The sequence below is a fragment of the Phyllobates terribilis genome, unplaced genomic scaffold (genome assembly GCF_046119375.1).
Source record: "Phyllobates terribilis strain yellow unplaced genomic scaffold, ASM4611937v1 Scaffold_11__3_contigs__length_659146591, whole genome shotgun sequence".
Taxonomy (NCBI): domain Eukaryota; kingdom Metazoa; phylum Chordata; class Amphibia; order Anura; family Dendrobatidae; genus Phyllobates; species Phyllobates terribilis.
The window spans coordinates 475,590,425-475,615,007 of NW_027362771.1; the positions used below are offsets into that span (position 1 = coordinate 475,590,425).

The window sequence follows — 24,583 nt, forward strand, 5'->3', positions numbered from 1 at the left end:
TGCGCACACACTACTAGGTGACCTAGTATGAATGCAGCTTTCACAAGTCTCCTTCAAGGCACACAGCCGGGACGGACAAAATTACTCAGATTAAATGTAAATATTTTAGCAAGTTCTCATGAGAACTCCAGGCATTTCACAGCACAACTTAATCTACAGGGTTCCCAAAAACAGCACTATCTGCTGGCACAGAACACAGAAATCAATCAACTACTGACCAAGAGCTGGAAATGTCAAGCTTTTAATGGTTATCAACAAGAAAAAACAGTTCTGCACCCAACAGTTTAGAGAGAGGGATAACGTTGCAGATTCAACATTTTGCTCCCTAGACAGCACAGTAAACTACCAACAGTGTACTCTTCTACAGAGTCTCAGATGGTATCGCAACCAGATTTTTTTCATGCCCAGAAAAGTGCTAAATTCTTTAGTATTTGCACTTTTCAACTAATTTGTATAGGGAAAAGAAAAACTACAATGTGGCAACTAAAAACCCAAGCAGCCCCACAAGAAAAAAAGAAGAAAATAATAAAAATAACGGTATATAGTAGAGCAGAGCAAAATGATTCCCAGGATCCGGGTCTAGTAGCCATGCTGGTAAGAGCCTGGTAGCTCGGACCAGGGCACCATGAGTTTCCTAGTACCTGTCTGCAGCCTTTGCATCTCTTCTAATTAGTGGAAGACGAACTCATGACATCACACATGACTGCTAGCCAGAAGAGGCTCCTGGGAACAATTTTACTCAGCTTTAATGTATTAATTGTAGAATACAAATCTCTATACAAGTCTTATTAATAGTATGCTAGAAAGTGAATTAGTCATGAAAAATAAAAGACTGCATAGAAAGACTATAGGCATAAAGAAAAACTGATGGGGTCACAATTCTGAGCTCCAAATCTAACTATTCTTAGGGACAGATTTACTACTGTATGTACATCTCAATTTTGAAGGAACATGCACCAAATTTTGTCAAACTTTGCTGCAAATAGTTTCATTCAAGTTTAGGTCAAATTCAGATATCTTTTTTTTCCTCAAACAAAAAAACTGACTTTCAATGTACTAGATTTGTGTGTGGTTTGGGTGTCAGATTTTAAAATTTATGTCCAATCTGATTTTCTTGTAGTAAAAAAACTAGTTTTTTGAAAGTTTCTCCTATCAAATACTCAGTGGAAAAACAACACCACTTTGAAGACACATGGATCTGCACCAGAGTGCTACCAGTTTTTTGGGCTTTTTTTGCATGGACTCATTCACTTGGATCAAAATAGGATACGTCTTCATCTTTATTTTTTGAGAACCATTAGTCTTCAAAACAACTAGACATGAGTGTACCAATTGAAATGAATGTGTTTATGTTCTGTCCCCCCCCCCACCTTAAAGGGGTAGTTCACTACTCTGACAACCCCTTCGAAAATCCTACGTTTTCCTCTTGTAATATAAGACTTATATGCTCCATCTGTGCCGGCACTGGATCTCCTAGGATTACATGACATTAGGTCACACGTTCCCTGTGGCCAATCAGTGCTGGTTTTACTCTCGCCTACAGATAAATCACATACATCTGGAGGAAGTCAGTCAGATCTCCTGCTCTCTCACCCAAAGGTGATTAGAGTGAAGCTGGTGCTGATTGGCCACAGGAAAAGTGTGACCTAATGTCATGCAATTCCAGGGAGAGCCAGTGCCGACACCGCTGGAATGGCACAGATGGTGAATATAAGTGTTATTTTACAAGGGGGAAGCAAAGTTTGAGAAGTGGTTGTCTGAGTAGAGGACAATCTCTTTAAATCACACACATGACAAAACAGACATGTGAATGAGCCGTTATGTGTTTAAAACGTTATTTGCTGCCACACTAGAAAAACATGGCTCTAATGGAAAGGGGAAAAGTACACTGCTCAAAAAAATAAAAGGGAACACTTAAACAACACAATGTAACTCCAAGTTGTGGTGTTGTTATGCAGACGAAAGGAACTCCAGAAGGCCACACAGAGATGCTGGATGGTAGGTTTAAACAGCCATACTTTTATTCTCCTCCTTCCGTTCCCTTCTCCTGCCTTGTCCCCTCCTCCCCATTACATCATCATTACTAGGCAGAAACTGAAACAAGGATAACAGCCAACCAATCACAGATATAGTAACAACATCACATCTCTCCTCTTCTCACAAAACAAAACAACAATAGAACTGGATAACGGTTCAAAAATTCACATTAGCACAAAAGGTTTTTTTTTCTTTTTTCTTTTTACTGCAGAACATAGTCCAAGAGGTGGGCTGGCGGTCTTTCGATTTGCCCTCGCTGGATAGCGGTGAGACATCTCAGTCCCAGATGAACTTTCCGAGTCCTCTGAGGTATCCTCCCTTGGAACTGCTGAGCTCTGGGGACCCGGCAGGACGTCATCGCCATCTGCCTCGTCTGTTTCTGGGATATAGTCACAAAGTTTTTTAAAATGTGACATGTTCCTTGTGACCTGGCGACCGTGATCTTGAGCAGTGACCATGGTGCCTTTGACTTGTGTGACCTGAAAGGGTTCAGGATAGTATCGTGATGCAAACTTGTCACTAGGTCTTAGTCTTTTTACAAGGACCCAATCTCCCACCAGAACTTCCGGTGGCTTGCAACGATGACTGCTCTTATCTGCATACCTCTTCATCTTCTGTTTGGATATGGCATCCTTAGTAGCAATTGGTGTTTGAACAGGACTCAGCGGAACGCTCGGGAGTTTGACACGCATAGGCCTGTTGAACAGCGCAGTGGCGGGTGGTACCCCGGTAGTAGAATGGGGTGTAGCTCTGTACTGTCTAAGAAATCTGTGTAGCTCTTGCTGTAAATCCTTGTGCTCCATGGTAGCGATCCTCAAAGTTTTGTTGATTGATTGCATGAACCGTTCCACTTCACCATTGGCCTGAGGCCAGTAAGGAGTTATTTTCCTGTGAGTGAAACCCAGATAGGTTGCGAATGATCGAAAGTCTGTGCTATTAAAAGGCGGTCCATTGTCGGATTTCACTGTTTCCGGTATGCCATATGCCGAGAAGATCTTGTCTAATTTTGGTATAACAGTCCTGGCAGAGGTTGTCGAAACAGGTTCAATGACTGGGAACCTCGAATAGTCATCCATGACAACCAGCAGATAGGAGTGATCCGGTAAAGCACAGAAGTCAACACTAACAGCAGTCCACGGGCCCTCTGGCAGGGGTGTCATTTGTAAGGGTGCGCGTCTATGGTCAATTGTAGTTGCTTGGCAAGGTATGCAAGTTTCAATAAGTGCCTCTACTTTTTTGTCTAGTCCTGGAAACCAGACTTTCTCTCTCAGTAATTGCTTTGTTTTCACCACCCATGGATGAGCCTCGTGGGCCAGATCCAGTACTCTGCTTTGAAGCTTCTGGGGTATCACCAGCCGATTGTTACGCAACAGTAGATTTGAATCAGACACGGAGAGAGCATGTCGTGCATTAAAGAAAGCTGTCAAGTAGGTTGTTTGATCTGGTGTTTGGAGGCGGGCTTCAGCAAGAAAATTGCTCCAATTTTTAGATCGAACAGTCTCTATAACTAACTGAAGTTGGTGATCGGAATCCACCGTTTGTTGTATTTCCTCCATAGTCATGGCTTTTGGCACAGAATGTGCAACAACAAAAAATTGATATGTTCCTCTGCAAGGATAGTTGCTGGGATGTCGTCCTTGGTAGTTTGTGGTGTTGGGTGTCTCGAGAAGTAGTCTGCCGGATTACCAGCTCCTGCCTCGTATCTCAACCGAAACTGGTAGTTCTGTAGGCAGAGCAACCAGCGTTCAAGTCGTGGGGGAGGCTTTGAAGAATGTTTGTTGAAAAGCGGAATGAGCGGTTTGTGGTCACTTATCACTGTGAATTTATGTCCCATAAGGTACAGATGAAAATGAAGGCATCCCCATACAACCGCAAGAGCTTCCCTTTCAGTTTGTGAATAGCGTTGTTCTGTCTCTGTTAAGGCTTTGCTTGCATAGGAAATGGTAGAGACGTTGCCTGCTTTGGACACTTGTGTGAGAATTGCACCCAGGCCCACCGGACTTGCGTCCACGATCAGCTCGGTGGACTTTAGAGGGTCAAAATAGGCCATGACGGTGTCGCCAGTTAGACTGGACTTCATGGAGTCGAATGCTGCTTGGTGTTCAGTAGTCCATGTCCAAGGAGTGTCTTTTTTCGTGAGTAGTCACAGGGGTTCGGAGACCGTGGCAAGATCAGGTATAAATCGTCCACAGTACGTGACTAGTCCTAGAAAACTGCGAACCTCTGACACATTGTGAGGTTGGCTAGCTGACTTTATGGCAGAAATTTTCTGAGGATCTACTGAAACTCCTTGCTCAGAAAAGATATATCCAAAGAAGCTTAATGACTTTTGGTTAAACTCACATTTTGACGGATTGACAGTTAGATTGCAGGCTTGCAGTCTCAAACACTTGCTCTAAGTGACTGTCATGCTCCTCTTGGGTTGTACCATATATAAGAATGTCATCACTGACGTTTAGGACTCCTGCTATTCCAGATAGAACCTGACTGATAACGTTCTGAAATATTTCTGCCGCAGATGAGATACCAAAGTTCAACCTCTTGAATCGTCGTAAACCCACGTGGGTACTAAAAGTTGTAATGTATCTGGAATCTGGATGCAACTCAAGTTGATGATAACCTGATTTTAAATCAATTTTAGAGAATACTTTTGCACCATTCAGGTCTTCGAGAATGTCATCAATAGTGGGCGTGATGTGCCTTTCTCTTTGAATAGCCAGATTGGCATGCCGCATATCCACACATAGCCGGATTTTACCAGGCTGCTTTGGTTTTGGTGCAACAACAATGGGCGATACCCAAGGGGTCGGGCCTTCAACTTGTTCAACAACATCAGACGCTTCCAGATCTTGCAGTTCTTGCTCCACAAGTTTGCGGACATGAAATGGGATGCGCCTGTGAGGTTGAACAGAGGGCTGTATTGACTGGTCAATATGCAATTTTATCTGAACGTCTTTTAGCTTACCGAGACCTTTAAAGAGATTGGGGTACCTCTGCATGATGTGTTGGGCCGAAGGACCCGTGACGCTATTGACCAGGTTGACCAGACCCAGAGATATAGCAGTACTGCAGCTGAGAAGCGTGTCTGCGGAGCACTCTACTACATATACAGTGTCGGTGATGGACTTCCTGTCAGCTGCAAGTTCTGACTGAAATTTGCCGCACAGGGGTAGTGCCGATGCTGAACCATAAGGAAAAATCTTTAGGCTAGTGCTTTGTAGAGCAGGTCTGTTCGGGAGTCGGCTATAGACTGCACGGCTGATGACGTTTACTGACGCCCCCGTGTCTACTAGGGCTTCCACCGGACTGCCATTTATCAGGATAAGTCGCCTTGGACTGGTAAGTGCGTGCAGTGTTTGAGATCCCTCTGCAGTTACTGAGAATAGATAAGTACTGTGAGGCTCGTCAGTAAGCTGCAGCGTTTGGACTTTTTGTGACCTGGGTTGTACTGTGGGATGAGGGGATTGTGGTTTGGATCTACACACTTTTGCAAAATGGTTTTGTTTTCCACAATTATGGCAGGTCCCCCCTTTTGCTGGGCAGATATTCTGGTGAGGATACGACCCTCCGCAGTTGTAGCAAGTTGCCCCCTGCGTACGAGGCACAGGCGGTCTCTGTGTTAGCTTTGCTGCTTCCGCCTCGCACTCAATGTTCTCTATGAGTTTAGCTTGTTTTTCGGCGGTATCATTTACACGTGCTGTTTCAAGCAATTTTGCTAAAGTCATGGTGGGATCTCTGAGTGCTTGTCTCCGTAACTTAGAGGAGATGCAGCCTTGTAAAATCTGCATTTGGATCTCTTTGTCGACATCTGCAAATTCACAGTAAGCTGCAAGGTGCCGTAGTCGGACATGATATTCATCAATATTTTCTGTTGCTGACTGCTTTAATTGTCTAAACTTGAAGATTTCAAATGCCGCATTTCTGTGTGGGGAGAAGTATTTGCTTAATGCTGCCTTGCTGAGCTCATAGTCTTTGTCTTCTCCAGTATTAGGCAGAGTAGTGAAGATATCATAGACTTGTTCCCCTGCATAATGTAATAGCATGGCTTTCTTCCTGGTATCATCTGATATGTTCATGGCTTGTAGGAATATATCAAAACGCTTCAGCCATTTCTCCCAACATGCTGCTAGGTTAGCTGGGGACTGATGTACATCAAAAGCAGGGAAGGCAGGTAAACAGGCCATTGTTGTAGAGCTGAAATACCTTTAGTTGATGATGAACGCTTCCTCGTCGCCAATTGTGGTGTTGTTATGCAGACGAAAGGAACTCCAGAAGGCCACACAGAGATGCTGGATGGTAGGTTTAAACAGCCATACTTTTATTCTCCTCCTCCCGTTCCCTTCTCCTGCCTTGTCCCCTCCTCCCCATTACATCATCGTTACTAGGCAGAAACTGAAACAAGGATAACAGCCAACCAATCACAGATATAGTAACAACATCACACAAGTCAATAACACGTCTGTGAAATCTACCTGTCCAGTTATGAAGCAGCACTGATTGTGAATCAATTTCTACTGCTGTTGTGCAAATGGAACAGACAACTGGTAGAAATGATAGGTAATTAGCAAGATACCCCCTATAAAGGAGTGGTTCTGCAAGTGTTGACTACAGACCATTTCTCTGTTCTCATCCTTTTTGGCTGTTGTTTTGGTCACTTTTTCATTTTGCCATTGCTCTCATCCCTAGAGGTACAGTAGCATGAGGCGGTGTCTACAGTACAACCCACAGAAGTTTCTCTGGTAGTGCAGTTCATCCAGGATGGCACATCAGTGCAAGCTGTGGCAAGAAGGGTAGCTGTGTCTGTCAGCACAGTGTCCAGAGCATGGAGCAGATACCAGGAGATGTGGAGGGAGCCATAGGAGGGCAACAACCCAGCTGCAGGACCGTTACCTCCTCCTTTGTGCAAGGAGGAACAGGAGGAGCACTGCCAGAGCGCTGCAAAATGACCTCCAGCAGGCCACAAACGTGCATGTGTCTGCACAAACGGTTAGAAACCGACTCCATGAGGATGGTATGAGGGCCCAACGTCCACAGATGGGGGTTGTGCTCACAGCCCAACACCGTGCAGGATGCTTGGCATTTGCCACAGAACAACAGGATTGGCAAAGTCGTCACTGGCGCCCTATGCTCTTCACAGATGAAAGCAGGTTCACACTGAGCACATGTGACAAACGTGACAGAGTCCGGAGACACCATGGAGAGCGATCTGCTGCCTGCAACATCCTTCAGCATTACCGGTTTGGCATTGGGTCAGTAATGGTGTGGGGTGGCATTTCTTTGGAAGGCCGCACAGCCCTCCATGTGCTCGCCAGAGGTAGCCTGACTGCCATTAGGTACCGAGATGAGATCCTCAGACCCCTCGTGAGACCATATGCTGGTGCGGTTTGCCCTGGGTTCCTCCTAATGCAGGACAATGCCAGACCTCATGTGGCTGGAGTGTGTCAGCAGCTCCTGCAAGATGAAGGCATTGAAGCTATGGACTGGCCCGCCCGTTCCCCAGACCTGAATCTGATTGAGCACATCTGGGACATCATGTCTCGCTCCATCCACCAACGTCATATTGCACCACAGACTGTCCAGGAGTTGGCGGATGCTTTAGTCCAGGTCTGGGAGGAGATGCCACAGGAGACCATCCGCAACCTCATCAGGAGCATGCCCAGGTGTTGTAGGGAGGACATACAGGCACGTGGAGGCCACACACAATACTGAGCCTCATTTTGACTTGTTTTAAGGACATTACATCAAAGTTGGATCAGCCTGTAGTGTGTTTTTCCACTTTAATTTTGTGGGCGACTCCAAATCCAGGCCTCCATTGGTTAATAAATTTGATTTACATTGATGATTTTTGTGTGATTTTGTTGTCAGCACATTCAACTTTGTACAGAACAAAGTATTCAATGAGAATATTTCATTCATTCAGATCTAGGACGTGTTATTTGAGTGTTCCCTTTATTTTTTTGAGCAGTGTATATGATGAACAAAAAAGGTTGTTGCTAAAAATTATTTGCCAAAATTTTCTCAACATGCACTACATTATAAAGCCTGAGCCACTGTGATCAATTTTTCAGACTATCTAGTCTAAGCTTTTGCTTCCTTTTTGTTAGAAATCGGAAAGAACGTTATCATAACTATATACTGATAATTCTAAGCTTTCACCTTGGTCGTCTGTCGGAGGCTCCTACACACATGTGTTGAGGTGGCACAGTTCTCCACTTCTTCGCCTCAACCACCATCGCATCGGCATCCACCAATCCAAAGCCATAGAGATGGCTGACTGAAAAAAATAAAAGTCTGACAATTTCCCTTCTTTGATTGCAAAACACATTAAAACATGAAAATGGAAAGTTGGATAAAATCTTTAAAAAGGAGAGGTTTAGCAAGTCTCCGTTCTTAATAACAGTAGATAAGGGGAGATATCGATTCGGTTTTGGGAACAAAGCTGGAATGAAGTGCAGAATGGAACAGATGCTCTACCTTCAATACAATATTATATTCTGTACATATAATATATGGCATGTATGGACACACTTACAATGGCTATGGGAGATTGCTCTCTAAAAACATAACTGGTATCCAATACCCCAGACACCTGCAGCAGGCCAAGGAATGTGCAGTGCTCTCGGTTTTTAGTAACTAAAGCCGACTGCGCCCGCTCCGACCTACTCAGAGGCCACACATTGAGCACTTTGGAAGCCCTGATGTTTTATCAGCTGAAGCTTGTGTAACATGGACGTGAGTTCATAGTTGACTTATGATAAATACGCTTATTTTCGAAAAATCTGGATCACATTTTAACCAATTGGATCTTACAAATGAGTTCAATGAAAATCATGTTAAAACAAGAGGCCCAGAGCCAGGGAGGTCTAAGTATGGAGAAGGGAATGAGAAGGATGGCATATGATGACCGCAGTTACTGTATTTTGTTTCTGACCTTTACGTCCAGCTCCATTTGTTCTCCAGTCTGGAGCTCTGAGATGGACAGATCGGGAAGTCTTCACCAGTATATGCTGGACGTCTCGCCAATTGAGTGCTGGGCTGCATTACAAAAAAAGGGAACATAAAATTAGCAAACTAGGAGGTTCTTCTAATAAACTGCAAACAAAAGACTGAAAGAAGGCAAAATGCATCCATGTTTCGCCAGCAAGGTCTAAGGCTGTGTGCCCACGATGCCCAGAAACGCATTGCATACCTTATCCCATGACTTCCTATGACATTCTGCAAGTTCTGTGCACATGGTCCGTATTTTTTCTGCGCAGATTTTACTCGCAGAAAAAATACGGACATGACCAATTCTTGTGCGTTTCTGCATGCGTATTTGCCTATACAATGCACTGGAAAAACGCATGGCAAATACGCGTCAAAAACGCATGCGTTTTTCTGCCAAGGAGATGCAGAAATGCGCAGGAAAATTTCTGCTTCATTTCTGCATCGTGCGCACTAAGCCTAAGCGTGGCAGTCCTTGCAAGTCTGTCCTACCATGACATACTGAAGCCAAGACATTGCACCATACTCAGCCCTCTCCTCACAAAGTGTGCAAAGCACATATAAAATTATCCACTTTGGCCAATCTCTAATTTCACAAAGGGACACTTAAAAGAAAAGCTAGTCACATGGTTTCCCACTGCCAGGAGGCATTGCAATCAATTGTAACCTGTGAGAACCTGGCACCAAATGTTTATTTTTGCTACACTGCCACCACAGGGGAAATTAGGTATTACACAATTTATATTGAGATAAATGAGGGGGTCTGTGTAATATATGGGCTTGTCAGGTCTTCCAGATTGAGACACCCTCTTGGTAGCCGCTTTCAACCCTGGCTAAAAGAGATGAAGGTTCTAAACACAAACTTCCCTCCGCTGAATACAGAATTTCCTAAGTGTAGAATATAAAGGCATTTCCAGCTTTAGAAATCAATCCCATTTTAAAACTTTGTTGCAAAAGCTGTAATTAGTTGTCATTTAAAGTTTAACGCCAGAACCGACTAATAAAAAGCCTTACTTGTAGATTATCACTTTTGAAATAAGTTATGTTGCACCAACAATAATTAAAGGGATTGTCTCATCAGAAAATGACCTATTGTTTAAATCCAGTTTTTACGTTCCATGCATTTTTTTTTTCTTTTAAATGAAGCAGGATTTCATTGACCGGTTACATCTCTATTCACAGCTGATAATACAGGATTCATTAATCACAATAGGATATAGCAGAGTTTCCCCTGTCCACCCTCCCGTCACAATGACCTTTGCACATGCTCATTAGATGATTCAATATAAGACTGTCAGAGTTTATTCATTGCTGTTAAGACTCTTAAATGGTCAGGAAATGCACATGTATATTAAAAAAGGGTGGTCCAAAGGTCAAATCAATTTTAATTCAAATCCCTTTGTATTTAGTGATATGATCTAAACTGATTTCTAATATGCTTGCATTAAAAATTCCCTAACTACACTGACTGCTATTGTATTTTTTCCTTACTTCCTCTGTGATTACGCTTTGTTTAAAAATCTCAGTGCATCCTGGGATACTCAAATGAAGAGTCATCGGAGGGCAGAGGCTGTGGTCATTGCCGCAACTTCTGCCCCCTCCCTGAAATGAAGAGTCATCAGTGACACTTGTTTCAGGGGCGGAGATAGTCCCTGTGCGCTGTTATTGTGCGATGTGCACAATCACAGCACGCTCTGTGTTGCCGGCTCAGATCAGTGGTAATGAGCCAACAGGGCAGCGCACACTGGCAGTGCGTGCTGTTAGGAGATCAGTGACATCACTTGTGGGGCTGCGCTGGTAACTGAATACTGAGTATCCTGGACAAAATCCACTGACTGTACGCGCTGCTCTGTGTGCTGTGATTGCGCACAATGACAGCAAACAGTCACAACAGGGACTAGCCCCACCCCTGAAACAAGAGTCAGTGATGATGCTTCATTTCAGGGAGGGAGCAGAGGCTGTGACACTGACCGCAGCACTACCCCCGGGAACACTAAGTATCCCAGCATGAACTGGGATTCTCAAACTAAGTCATCACACAGGAAGTAGGGAAAAAAATAAAACAACAGTTAGATAGTGTAGTTAGGGAACAGTAGAGAATTTTTAATTCAAGTATATTAGAAATTAGTTAAGATTACAGCGCTAAATAGATAGGGATTTAGATTAAAATTTGACTTTCAGACCACCCCTTTGAAGCCCCAGTGGTCAGGGTAAAAGTTACAAGATTTCTATTTTTACTTTTAATAAGAATATGCTTAGGGTATATTAGCATTATTTTTCTATATTACAAAAACTTGATATAAACACAAGTCCATATTCTAGTAAAGCTTTAAATACACTACGAATTTGAAATGTCAATTTTCTGAAAGACTTGTTGCTCACAGTTACTATTTTAGACAAAAATGCCATGTTAAAATGACAAAAGGTTGTGAGATCTTAACAGTTATCTGTGCGTTGATTTGGGCTTTTAATGAGGGCATTAGCATCAACCATATTACCCATGGACAACTAAGATGACAAACTCACCAAAACAACTTTTTGACATATCTGCATTCGTGTCGACATAAAAAAAAGAAGTGATTTAAATTAACACAGAAGCTGTAATTTATTAAATCAATCAAGGTAAAGATGTTATAATAGAACTATGAATGGGAGACAGGCAAACCACTTCCAAAGAAACGCAAATCTTTTTGATTGGACTATAGTTGGGGACAATAAAAAGCAGATTCAGGTGGCTAAGTGGTAAGGAAAATTCATCTGTACCTGCAAGAAAATGTGTAGACCCATTTACAGAATGCTTACGCCATGTATCTAGATGCCATTAACTTACTTTGCTTCCAATGCTAAAGCAATAACACCAGCCACCATAGGAGCAGAGACTGAAGTCCCAGTGTGATCATCTGTACATCTCTGTCTGAGATCTGTTGTGACCTATCAATAGAAGTTTGGATAATTATCAAGAAGGAAAAAGCATGATGCTAATTATAAATTAAAGAGGTTGACCACTTTATTTTAAAGAAGTCTCAATTTTTTTCCCGCTGAACCTTCCTAATCATGTATGTAATGCAACGCAAGTATAATACAATACTTCCCAAGCATGGTCCTCCACAGTTTCCTGTGCTGCTCTGGTCCTCTTCTGGCCCACATGACCACTCTTCAGCTTTTCAGGCTTGAACTGTGGGGAGATCCTTCTTTTTCAACATAAATGTATGAGAACCAAAAACACAGCTCCATAGACTTGTATTGAAAAAGTTACTTCTGCACCACAAAAGCCCATGTGGTGGGTTGGCTAAAGATTGGAGTGGAAGTGTTTTTTTAACTGGAGGAAGGGAAGGGACAGATCTGGTCACATGTTCCTCTATCAGCAGCCATTTTGTAAAAGGGAGATCTGTGCAGTCTTTGAGGTTGGCTACAAAGTATAGGAGGTGAACCTATGATACTTATACATTAAGTAGTGCCACAAAGTTCCAAACACTAGTTTAATTAAAACTCCAATGACTATATGTCGATTAGGTACATTGCAGAAAAAAAGTTCTATAAATTACCAATTCCCACCCTGAATAAGGCTGGATTAACACACATTGCACATTTGTTGGACTGTGCACTGAAATAATACAGTACTATGGAAGTCTTCATGGCTTTAACAAATTTCACAATGTAAAAAAAAAAAAAAAATCATAAAAGATTTACAACATGCTGCAGATTTCATCCATTTTAATACAGTATGTAGAATCCACAGTAACATTTGAGATTTAGTTTGGTAATATTTACGAGATCAGCAAGCCTGGTCTTAAGCAACTGGAGATTTTTTTTTCACATTTTTGCCAACTCTTATATTTCCCTATAGAAATGAAACACTGCAAGGAACTTTGAGACCATGACTTATATCTGTCCAGCCATGATTTTTTTTTTGCAGTTTGAAGAAAATCAAGTCATTTGCCACTTTCCTGTTTGAAAAAAATAATCAGTTGTGAAGGTGCAACAAGTTTACCATGAATCATAGCTGACTCCATGCGGTTATGGAGCCGTAGGTAACCTTAGGCCACAGCCCCACTATCAGTATTTGGTCATTATTTTTTCTCAGGAGTGGGAGCCAATACCAGGAGTGGATGATAAATGCAGAATTGGTGACTTGTTTCTATTATACCTTTTCTCTGATTGTTCCTCACCTGGTTTTGGCTCCCACTCCTGAGAAAAAATATTGACCGAATACTGACCAGATAAGGAGTGGGGCCGTGGCCTTAGACAAAACCTAGAAGATTCATTCATGAAAAGATGTATTCATCTGAGGAAAATCTTGACCGTCCTTTGTTGGCATATTTATCATATAAAGCCACGGTCCCCAACCTGTGGCTCTGGAACCACATGTGGCTCGCGGGCTGATATTGTGTGGCTCGTGGTTCTCTGCCAACTTTGTGCATTAGGACCACGTCTAGCAAACAGCCAAGCAGAGCAGGTCTCCAGATGGTGACTTTTCTGTGTAATGCTGCAAAGAAGAGCAGATCTGAGTGTGCATATACTGTTCCATGGGGGTGGAGAGATAAATATGGTAAGTTGGAAATAGGATGGGGCTGCCAGATACTGGGGTTCCTGAAGCTGCTATACTGTGGTGTCGTTTGAGTGCTTCATACAAGAGTACCAAATAAGGATAAGGTGGGAACCCCTAGTCGCAAGTATGCTGCCTATAACACTGGACAGAACAGAGTATCAGCAATTTCTATAGGGGAAGCTTTGGCTGTCATTATACAGGTAATGGGGGCCTCTAGGTGTCACTACCCGCAGTGCTCTGGATGTGGCTAGTGACTATCTGTCAGAGCTGAAAGTGTCTCTTTGGTTAAGAAAGGTTGGGGACCACCGATATAGAGGAAGATTAATATTCTACTCCTGCATCAAAGTCGTAGAGATCATTTCTGCAACTCTGCTTACTTTTATTGAACTTTATTTATACAAGTGCAAGAATGCACAGTGTGATCGCCACTGCCATTAGTAGTGAAGACACAGAAGCAGGCTCGAGTCTTGGTAAGAAGAACCAACAGGACGATTTCATACAGATACTTCGCATGCAGCATTTACTCTAAGGCTAAGTGCCCACGATGCAGAAATGTTGCAGATTTTTTCTGCATCTCCCTGGCAGGAAAAACGCATGCGGATTTTACATGCGTTTTTTCTGCCAGGTAGAAGCGTTTGTCAAGCGTTTTTGCATGCACTTCTGCATGCGGGTTATCAAGCGCTTTTCCAAGCGATTTTAGCATCACTTGGAAAAGTGCTTGACAACTTGGTCACACTATATAAATCCATGCAAACGGCATGGATTTATATAGTGTGACCAAGTTAATAGTTAAAAAAATAATAAAAATGGTAAAAAAATAAATAAATTATACTCAACTTCTCTCCGGTGCGTCCGGTCTCTTGTACGGCTCGCGGTGGTATAAAAGGACCTTCCATGACGTCATTTAGTCAAGTGTCAGGTCATGCGACCGCTGACGTCGGCGGTCGCGTGACCTGTCACATGACTAAATGATGTCATGGAAGCTCCTTTTACACCATCGCGAGCTGCCAGGGAGCCAGGACGCATCGTTATGGAGACCGAGGGACTTCAGAAGGTGAGTTTAATGTATATTTTTTTATTTTAAATTCTTTTTTTTAACAGGTACTAACTATGGTTTCCCAGGTCTGGAGGAGAGTCTCCTCTTCTCTAGACCCGTGTACCATCCGCAAATTGAATCGCTTAATATCCGCATGTGCACATGTAGTCATGTGAATATTAAGTGATTCAATGCAAGTCAATGGCGGCAATTACGCTGCGTGTCCGCAAAATTAATGGACATGCTGCGGATTTTTCCGCAATGATAACCCGCAGCGAAAATTTCCGCAGCATGTGCACAGCACATGCTTATTATATTAGGGACCATGGGGCACATATTACCCAGCGTTTTTTAAGCGTTTTCGCTGCGGAAATTCCGCGGCAAAAACACTTGAAAAATGCATAGTGGGCACGCAGCCTAATTCTCTGGCACAACATCCATGGTTTCTTGCTTAATAAAAGTTAACATCAGCTTTTCATGTTTAAACCAGACCATGGGTAACCCCCTAAAGGATGTTTTACACAGTTGCTTGCCCAATGTCTGCACCTTTGGGTAAAGCTAAAGAGTGACAGACCACCAGAGGAGGATCACTATGAAACAGTATCTGAAGAAATGTGATTTTTCTTGTTAGGTGCCTTAATTGGCATAATCGCAACGCAATTAATGGAAAACATCAGAGGAAATACATTGGGGATTCACCAAGACTTTCCTTATGCCCACAAGAATTGCACTAGTTGATCTGTTAATTTTTTTTTTTACATTATATATGGGGTTATATCTTTGTAAATTACATCCTTTTAGACCATCAACCAGATCTCTACAGTATATAGTTGTCCTTTAATCACTTGCGTACAACCAACTTATGAGTGGAAACTACATTTTAATGACATCACAAAAATGAGAGCATTTTACAAACAGTTATAGGCAACTTGTAGCTCGTGATAAAGAAAGGCTCGAAACCCAACATGCCATTTATAAAACTCATGTCCTCCTTTGTGGAAGTGGACCCTTTGGACCCTCTGCAGCACCTAGACATAGGTGTGACCCCTGTCCAAGAATACCTATAGTTCTGTTCCTGGGCAACATAAACAAATAGAACAGACAGATTATCATGATTCCCCATGTATGGTGCTCTTTATTGTCTCACTGAAGTTTGCTTAAATGAATAGTGTACTTTCTGAAACTTGATCTCCATTGATATTGTGATAAACAGAATCTGCAAATCATATGCAAAAATATTCTCGGAAGTAATCGTGTCACAGGGATCATCTCCCTCACCAAACCCTCGCCCCTCCATCTCCATGCAGGATAAAGAATGCTGTGTACTTGTGTGTCCTTGTGAAGGAAAAGCCTGTGGTTGTGTATGCATAGAAGTGTGCTGCTAAGAGATCTAATCTATGCTGAATTATGCTACTGAAGAGACTAATACTGTGCCTTGTGAAGAAACTACTGTATTGTTACTGGAGCTGGTTGTTCAAGAAACTCAGACTGTACTGTAATGAAGATTGTTGCTGTAATATCTCTGAATTGCACAAGCCAGGCTTCAGATTAAATTCCACTGTTAAACTGTTGAAAGAGACTCTTGTCAGATGTATCTGGTCATCAATTGAATCTATCGTGTGCCTGAGAGAAGCTGCAGCTTATGGTCGCCCTGAGTAAAGGTTCCAAAGAATTCATGAAACCAGTCTCGTAGTATCGGAACCTAGCGGCGTGCGTGTAAATTGGTGGCCATACGGGGAGTCCCGAGCGGGAATTATCGTGCAGAGGGAGAAGAGGAAAAGTGTCTGGAAATACACAGCAGCACAGCACCTCAATTCAACTCTACTACACCAGTTAAAGGGGACCAGCCCTAAAGAAAACTCACTAGCAGCAATGGATGTGGAAATACAAATGGACAGAATTAGAGAGCTGCTGCTTCTTCAGTTAACCTGTGAATAATTGAAAACCGGAGAAGAACATATAAAGATGTCAGAAGAACAGATTTCTAAAGCACACAACCGCAGGCAACTGTTAGCTGCCATTAATGCAAAAATGGAAGAGCTGGGGGAGAAAGAAGCTGAAGACGTCATGGGAAAGCTCCTCCAGGAGCTAACAGTTGCTAACCAGGTTGAAGTTAGAGGATGGAGGGGCAGCACCAATTACCAAAAGCAGGAATCTCCATCCGCAGACTGAACTACAGGAATTAACAGAACAACTCAAAGCCTTAACAGCGCTGCGGGAATCTACCAAAACCTCTGAACGGGTGACATACTCAGACAGAACCTTTACCCTGCTCGGGTTAGATAAATCAGGAAGACAGTCCTAACACCACAAATTACCATAAGTAAAGAATTCAAGATCCTGGGACAGATTGGAGAGTGTGAAAAGAAAGAGAAACTGTCTTATATGAACTTGTTGCACCAGATCGATGCAGGCTTACAGAAAGGCTACCAGCCAGATGAGATCGTCGTGGGGGTGGTGTGAAAGCGATCAGCCCAGGACTGAACCTCCGTAGTATGATAGAAATAAAGAGTCAATTGACCTTGCAACAGCAGAAGATGATTTTAAAAGGGCACTATAAAGAAGAGAGTACTTTAGAATTGTTCCACCGACTCATTAACCTCTCACAGAAAAATAATGAATCACCCCAAAGTTTCTTGTTCAGAGCAATTGAACTGAAGGATAGACTGTTTGCATCTAGAGATGTAGAAGCGGAGGAGAAGTTTGATGCTGTACTAGTCCAGAAGAAGTTCTTGAGATCAATGGGAACGGGGTTAATCAGCAAAGACATCAAGTTGCAGCTGAAACAGTACCTAGAAGATCCTGGCATTCCAGACGAAGTCCTAATTGAAAAAATGAATGAAGCAACTAGTTTGGAATCAGAGAGAGAACAGAAGTTAAAGAAAGGCACTGCTCCTAAAATCACCAAAACAAGTCAGCTGAAGTTGGAGACCGCTGGTGGCCAGTCCAAAGATCATCACGGAAACTCTCCAGTGCCACCTCCGAGAGGGAACCTTAAATCACCAACAAAAGAGGACCGCCAGCGCTGACTGGGAGGAAGTAATAGGAGAACTGCAAGCAGAGTTGATTGAGGTGAAAAAGTGGATTAGTTCCAGGCCAGAACCTGTATCCCTCAGACCCAGAAGTAGGTTCCAAAACAGAAGATACCCAGCTTCTGATGCATGCCGTTCATCAAATCAGAGTATGGTGCGTGTCCACTGTCTAAGATGTGGTTAGGAAGGACATTATGAGAAGGAATGCCAATGGTTACGGTCGTTTGGGTTAAAAGACAGGAGGTTGCCAGTGTGGGACGACTGGTAACCACGACACGCAGGAGGCTGAAGAAGCAAATTCAAATCTCACCAAACCCCATGAGGTAAAACTGCTGCGTCAGTAATATCCCCAAGTGTATTCCCGTCTACAAAAGTTGCAAGAGAGACAGGGGCATCAGTTACTTAATGCCCAGTGCGGAGGTCAAATGATGTACTCCTGGGAGGAGGATTCCTCTGTCAGTAAAGATAGCCTCATCAGCCTAATCAGTGAAAGGTGCATTATACAGTAACAGCTAGATGACTCCTGGTAAAAGCACTCTGGGACACAGGAGCCCAAGAAAGCCTTTTAAATGAAGAATGGAGAAGGCGCTACCTGCCACTTAGCGACTGAAGGCATGTATAAGAACTCTTAGGACCAGTGGAACTCCACGTCAAAGCTGTCAACCACACCAAAATCCCTTTCATAGGCTGGGTGGAAGTGGCTTTCCAACTGAGGGCCACAAACAACAGCAACACCATTGAGCTTTTGGTATCTTTTCTCGTGACCAGCGATCAGAACGTGGCAACGGATTCTATCCTGAGTTATAATATAATCAGTGAGGTAATCAGGAAACACAAGTCAGGGACGCTGGTGGTGGATGCAATTGCCACATCACTTGCCATACCAAACACCGTGGTGGAAAATGTGGTTCAGAGTAAAAGCACAGAATACAATGGACCTAAAAGAAGTCAAGGTAGGCTGGTGCCCAACTATCATCACTGCAAACCAAATGGTGGGGGTGAGATGTGGAGTCCGGGAAGAACCAGGAAGAAAAGTCCAGAAAAGACTGTTCGTGCCAAAAGACTCCTCAGAACTTCCAGAAGGCATAGTTCAAGGTGAGACTGTGCTTACGATTCCTACTGGTGGGTTTGCTCGAGTGACAGTACCGGTGATCAATACTACGAAACACGAAATTAGACTGGATCCAAAGACTGTTAGGTCACATCGAAACCGTTAAAACTGTATATCCAGCCAGTGTGAGACCCGCCCAGGGGTCTACCGTGAATTCAGTCTCCCCACCAAGGAACAGGAGTTGCCCAGGGGAGGAAATTGCACGACCCAACTCAGGGTCCTGGGATCCCCCAGTATCCCTGGAACACTTGTGAGCTGAAGATATAGCGATAGCAAAACAAATGCTGAGAGAAGAGGGTCATGCATTCTCTAAAGAAGACTCGGATATAGGCTGCATCCCGTTGTTGCAGTTGAAAATCAATTTGAAAGCCACGACCCCAGTAACCAGAAGTTACATGTCTGTGCTGAAACCATTACACCATGAAGTGAAAGTATTTACAAGATCTAATCAACAGAGGTTGGGTCCAAAAGTCAAAGTCATCTTATTCCTCTCCTATTGTTTGTGTTAGGAAGAAGGACGGTACGTTGAGACTCTGCTGTGATTACCGGGAACTAAACAAAAAGTCAGTACCTGATCGGCACCAGGTACCAAAGATTCAAGATATGCTGGATAGCCTAGTAGGAAGTACCTGGTTCTCTCTCCTCGATCAGGGTAAAGCATACCATCAAGGGTTTGTCGAAGAGTCCAGTAGACCCTTGACAGCATTCATCACACCGTGGGGGTTATACGAGTGGATCCACATACCGTTTGGGCTCAGTTCAGCTCCAGCAGAATTTCAGAGGAGCATGGAGACCTGTTTGGAAGGATTGAGGGACGATATCTGCCGCCGTACTTGGATGGCAATGTGGTACACAGCAAAACCTTCCGGGCTCATGTTGAACACGTGAGGACCGTATTACAGCGGTATCAACAACACGGAGTTAAGTTGACTCCAAAGAAGTGTGAACTGTTCAAAATTAAAGTCCAATTTCTAGGGAAAATTGTGTCCAGCAAAGGATATACCATGGACCCAGCAGAAATCTCTCCAGTACTGGCCTTAAAAGACAAGCGGCCCTCTACTGTCGGGGATTTGAGGCAGATCTTAGGATTCCCCTCCTACTATCTTACTTGCGTTCGGAACGTCTCCAGGATTGCAGCCTCGCTATACCTTCTCTTGGGGGGGGGGGGGGGCGACAGAGTTAACAGCACCCATGGAGAAAAAGAAGAACGTGGGTAGCATGGGCCTTAAAAGAAACAACGCAGTTTCGTCCCAACAGCCCATTCTCTGGACAGCAGACCACCAGAAGGTATAGGAAGAACTAGTAGACTACCTGGTAAAACCACCCATTTTGGGATATCCTGATTTCAACTTACCATTTGTTCTTCATTGTGACACTCCTCAAGTTGGACTGGGAGCTGCCCTGTATCAGAATCAAGATGGATAATTGAGACTCATCTTTTACGGTTCTAGAAAGTTGACAGACGTCGAGAAGAATTACCATCTACATTCCGGAAAATTGGAGTTCCTGGCATTGAAATGGGCTATCTGTGAACGATTTAGAGGTCATCTCTACTACAGCAAAGAGTTTGAGGTATACACTGACAACAACACTTCGACCTATGTCCTCACTACAGCCAAACTGAATGCAATGGGTCAGAGATGGGTCGCTGAACTAGCTGACTTCAATTTCAGCATCAAGTACAGGCCAGGAAAATGCAATGTGGATGCTGACGGATTGTCGAGAATGCCACTAGAGCCTGAGGAGTTCATGCAAGAATGCTCAGAGAAAGTCAGTCTGGAAGCAATTGAGAGCACTACCCAAGCAGTGCAAGCTTATTAAGAGGAAGACACACCATTGTGGTGTCCGTTGACGGTGGAAACCACCATAAAAGTTAGAGAACGAGATCACCCCCTGTCCATTCAACAACTACCAAAAGGAAAAATCTGTAGAGCACAACAGAAAGATCAGATAATTGTTAGAATACTACTATGTGGACCAAAATCAGTTTCCAAGTAAACAGGAGAGAGATAATGAGACACCAGCAGTATCTGTTTTAGTTAAAGAATGGACCAAGCTCTACCACAGTGAAGACTGTATCCTCTATCGTAAAGGAGGACAAAACCGGCAGTTGGTACTACCCAGAGTATTCCCTAGGTTGGTCTTCAAAGAACTCCATGAAAACATGGGACACCTGGGAGTGGAAAGGACAACCAACTTGATCCGTGAACGTTTCTTCTGGCCGTACATGCAGAGAGATATTGAGAGGTACGTGACCAGGGAGTGTGGGTGCCTGAAAGATAAACGTCCCAACACATCAACCTGGGCACCTATGGGCAACATCCAAACTACATATCCATTTGAGATGGTCTCAATAGACTTTCTACACCTCGAGACATGTAAGGGTGGTTACGAATACATATTGCTGGTGATGGACCATTTTACTCGATTTGCCCAAGCATATGCCACCACCAATAAAGCTGCTCGAACAGCGGCAGAGAAGATCTTCCATGATTTTGCTTTGAGGTTTGAGTTCCCTACGAGGTTACACCATGACCAAGGAAGAGAATTTCAGAACTAGCTCTTTGCCAAGCTAGGAAAGTACTGTAGAATTCAGAGATCCCACACAATGCCCTATCACCCAGAGGGTAATGGACAAGTGGAACGTTTTAACTGGACATTATTGTCGATGTTGCACTCTTTAACAGCTGACGAGAAGAAAGACTGGAAGAGTTCTCTGTCAAAAGTGGTACATGCCTATAACTGTACAAAGAGCGATGCAACGGGTTACTCACCCTTCTTCCTATAGTAGGGACCATCGCCAAGACTGCCAATCGACATCATGTTCGATACTCCGGTGTCAGAACGTATCCGGAGTATGTTCGGAAATGGAAGGAACGGATGGCAGAGGCATACAACATAGCGTCCAAAGTGGTTATATGCAAGGACAGAGCAAGAGTAAGGAGTACTATGATCGAAAATCTTATGGAGCAGAATTGGCACCAGGGAGAAGGGTGCTAGTCAAGAACGTACATGAGAAAAGCTGTCCAGGAAAACTTTGTTCATACTGGGAAGACAAGGTGTATGTGGTCGTAAGGAGGAAAGCTGATGACAGCCCAGTGTATGAAATCCGATTGGAAACAGGAGACAAGAAACTAGAATAGTCATCGGAATTTACTACTACACGTCTTCCCAGAAGTAGACTGACATAATCCGAGATCGACTAAGGGACCACCACAGACTGAAGCTCTGGAGGTGGATAGTGACCTTGAAAGTTCCAATGAAGAACAACACACAGTTATATTTCTCGGACTGGCAAGAAGAGGGATGTACCATCCTCAGGAGAGTGAACTAAGTCCCGAGGCTCCAGAGTTTGTACCAAGGAGTACAGATGAAATCCAATTCAAATCGGACGATCGAACACTGGTCCCTGAAGAGACCAATCGAAACTCAGGAGGAGCGGAATTACCTGACCGTGCGGAAACAGGCAATTCAGGAGAAGTACAGGAACTTACAGAGGCAGCTCCAAGAGCATCTGAGGAAGCAAGGGAAATGAGTGCAGAGGAAGGAACTTCTGTGACCGAAGAACTCGTGGTATCTGAGGAACAACCCACTAGGAGGATGTCGACTCGAGAAGTTGAGGAGGCCCGTGATGCTGACGTATGAGACACTTGGTGAACAGAGTCAAGTGCCAAGGACGGTCGACTGGAAACAGGTATCTCTGCCTACGGACCAGGTAAGCCCACTGGAGTGGTATTCACCACTGAGAGGCAGTATGGAAGATGTTGCCTACTGGAAAGACTTGTTTTCATGCTTTGATTTTCCTTAAAAGACTTTGTAGAAACAAAGAACTGTTAAAGCCTAGTGAGAGCTGGTTGAAGACGTACAAAAAGCTCCAGCTGAAGAGATGCTGATTGTTTTAATTGTGTTAATTGTTTATTTCTAGTGATGAGCGAGTATGTTCGGTTAACCCTTTTGCAGAGTATACTCGGCCGAGCACCGAGTATTTATAGAATGCTCTGGCTTTAAGTTTTCATCGCTCAGTGAACATGATTTGCAACTGTTTGACAGATTTAGTACATGTGAGGAATGCCTGTTTTCCCAGCATTCCTCACATGTATTAAATATGTCAAACAGTCGCAAATCATGTTCACGGAGCGACGAAAACTTAAAGCCCGAGCATTCTATAAATGCTCGGTGCAAGGGTTAACCGAGCATACTCGCTTATCACTATTTATTTCTTACAGGGGGTCCTACAAGTAAAAGGTCGTAAGAATAGTTTGTTATCAATGTTTATGAACGTTATATCAATTTGACAATGCCAATCTGTATATGAAGCTATTCAACTTTCACCACTGTCTCAGAATTGGTCAGATTGACCAATTAAAACAAATGTCGAGGACAACATTCAAAAAGGAGGGAAGAGTGTGACATTTAGAAGTAGTGCTGTTGCTTCAAAAGCATCCAGCAACTATTAGAAGTAACAAGCACAGGAGACAGGAAGTGTTGTGCTCCAGAAGAATCCAGCAACTAGAGGGGTTAACACAGTGACAGGAGACAGGGAGTGTTTTAGCAGAGCCCCAGGGGAGTTGTAGGGAAGTAGTTTACTGTCTGGCTAGAGCCGAAGGGAAAGGTGGTGTATGATCTGCATCTTACAGAAGGCAAGTGAACAGAATTTCAGGTCAGGAGGGAAGCTAAACACAGGTTAGATAGACTCCTTGATCTAACAGTATTATCAGGCAGGAAGAGAAAGACTGGAAGGAATTGTGTCACAGGGATCATCTCCCTCATCAAACCCTCAACCCCTCCATCTCCATGCAGGATAAAGAATGCTGTGTACTATTGTGTCCTTGTGAAAGAAAAGCCTGTGGCTGTATATGCATAGAAGTGTGCTGCTAAGAGATCTAATCTATGTTGAATTATGCTACGGAAGAGACTAATACTGTGCCTTGTGAAGAAACTACTGTATTGTTACTGCAGCCGGTTGCTCAAGAAACTCGGACTGTACTGTAATGAAGATTGTTGCTGTAATATCCCTGAATTGCACTGGCCGGGCTTCAGAAAAATTCCACTGTTAAGCTGTTGAAAAAGACTGTTGTCTGATGTGTCTGGTCAGCAATTGAATCTATCGTGTGCCTGAGAGAAGCTGCAGCCTATGGTCACCCTGAGTAATGGTTCCCCCAGGATTCCAAAGAATTCATGAAACCCGTCTCGCCCTATCTGAACCTAGTGGTGTGCGTGTAACACATAGGTTCAACCTGTAGTGTGTATCCAACAAGCGTCTTGCTAAGATTACAGATGGGAAGCATACGCATGCTGGATTTCCCAAAATGCCTTGCAAGGATCATGGATAATTTAGTCCACAAGAGCCAACATTACCCATCTGTGATTAATACAAACAGTAATGACTGCACCTGCTCATGTAGCAATATATACTCAATCCAGCACAATCACAGCCTATGCATATTTTATAAATGTGGCAAACCTATGTATTTTCCCGAAGCATAATGCTCCCAGTCCATAAAATTTCGATTTCAGCATGATACATATAGCAGATTTCAAAGGGGTTTACCAAAACACCGCTCTTGTTTAATTAATGATTTATAAGGCGGCTCAGGTTATTTTGGAACTCACGCTGGGTTTTTTCTCTTAGGGTGAAGTTGTGCCTTATAAAACATACGGGATCATGTTGCATATTAATTGCACAATTACAGCACAAGTTTGATAGTAAAATCCTTCAACTATTTGCTACTCTTTTGTCTCCTAACTATTAAACTTCTGAATCGTCTGCAACAGTAAGAAAACAAAAACATTAAATGGCTGAGTGCTTTCTGCCATTTAACGCCTCCTTTAGT

The 24,583-nt window shown here is 43.4% G+C and overlaps 1 protein-coding gene across 3 annotated transcripts in view; it reads right to left on the minus strand.

The window, feature by feature from the left end:
• Positions 1-24,583, minus strand: part of PCSK6 (proprotein convertase subtilisin/kexin type 6) — a 284,703-nt gene that overhangs the window by 91,558 nt on the left and 168,562 nt on the right. For 2 of the 3 annotated variants that reach the window (XR_012251328.1, XM_073653390.1), the window contains exons 9-11: positions 11,852-11,952; positions 8,969-9,072; positions 8,194-8,311 (exon numbers count right to left, since the gene is read on the minus strand). Coding sequence is in view for 2 of the 3 variants with exons in the window: in XM_073653390.1 (XP_073509491.1) it covers positions 8,194-8,311; positions 8,969-9,072; positions 11,852-11,952 (323 nt within the window). In the remaining variant the exon portion in view is untranslated. The remainder of the gene's footprint in view (positions 1-8,193; positions 8,312-8,968; positions 9,073-11,851; positions 11,953-24,583) is intronic. The other variant, XM_073653391.1, reaches the window with a different exon arrangement.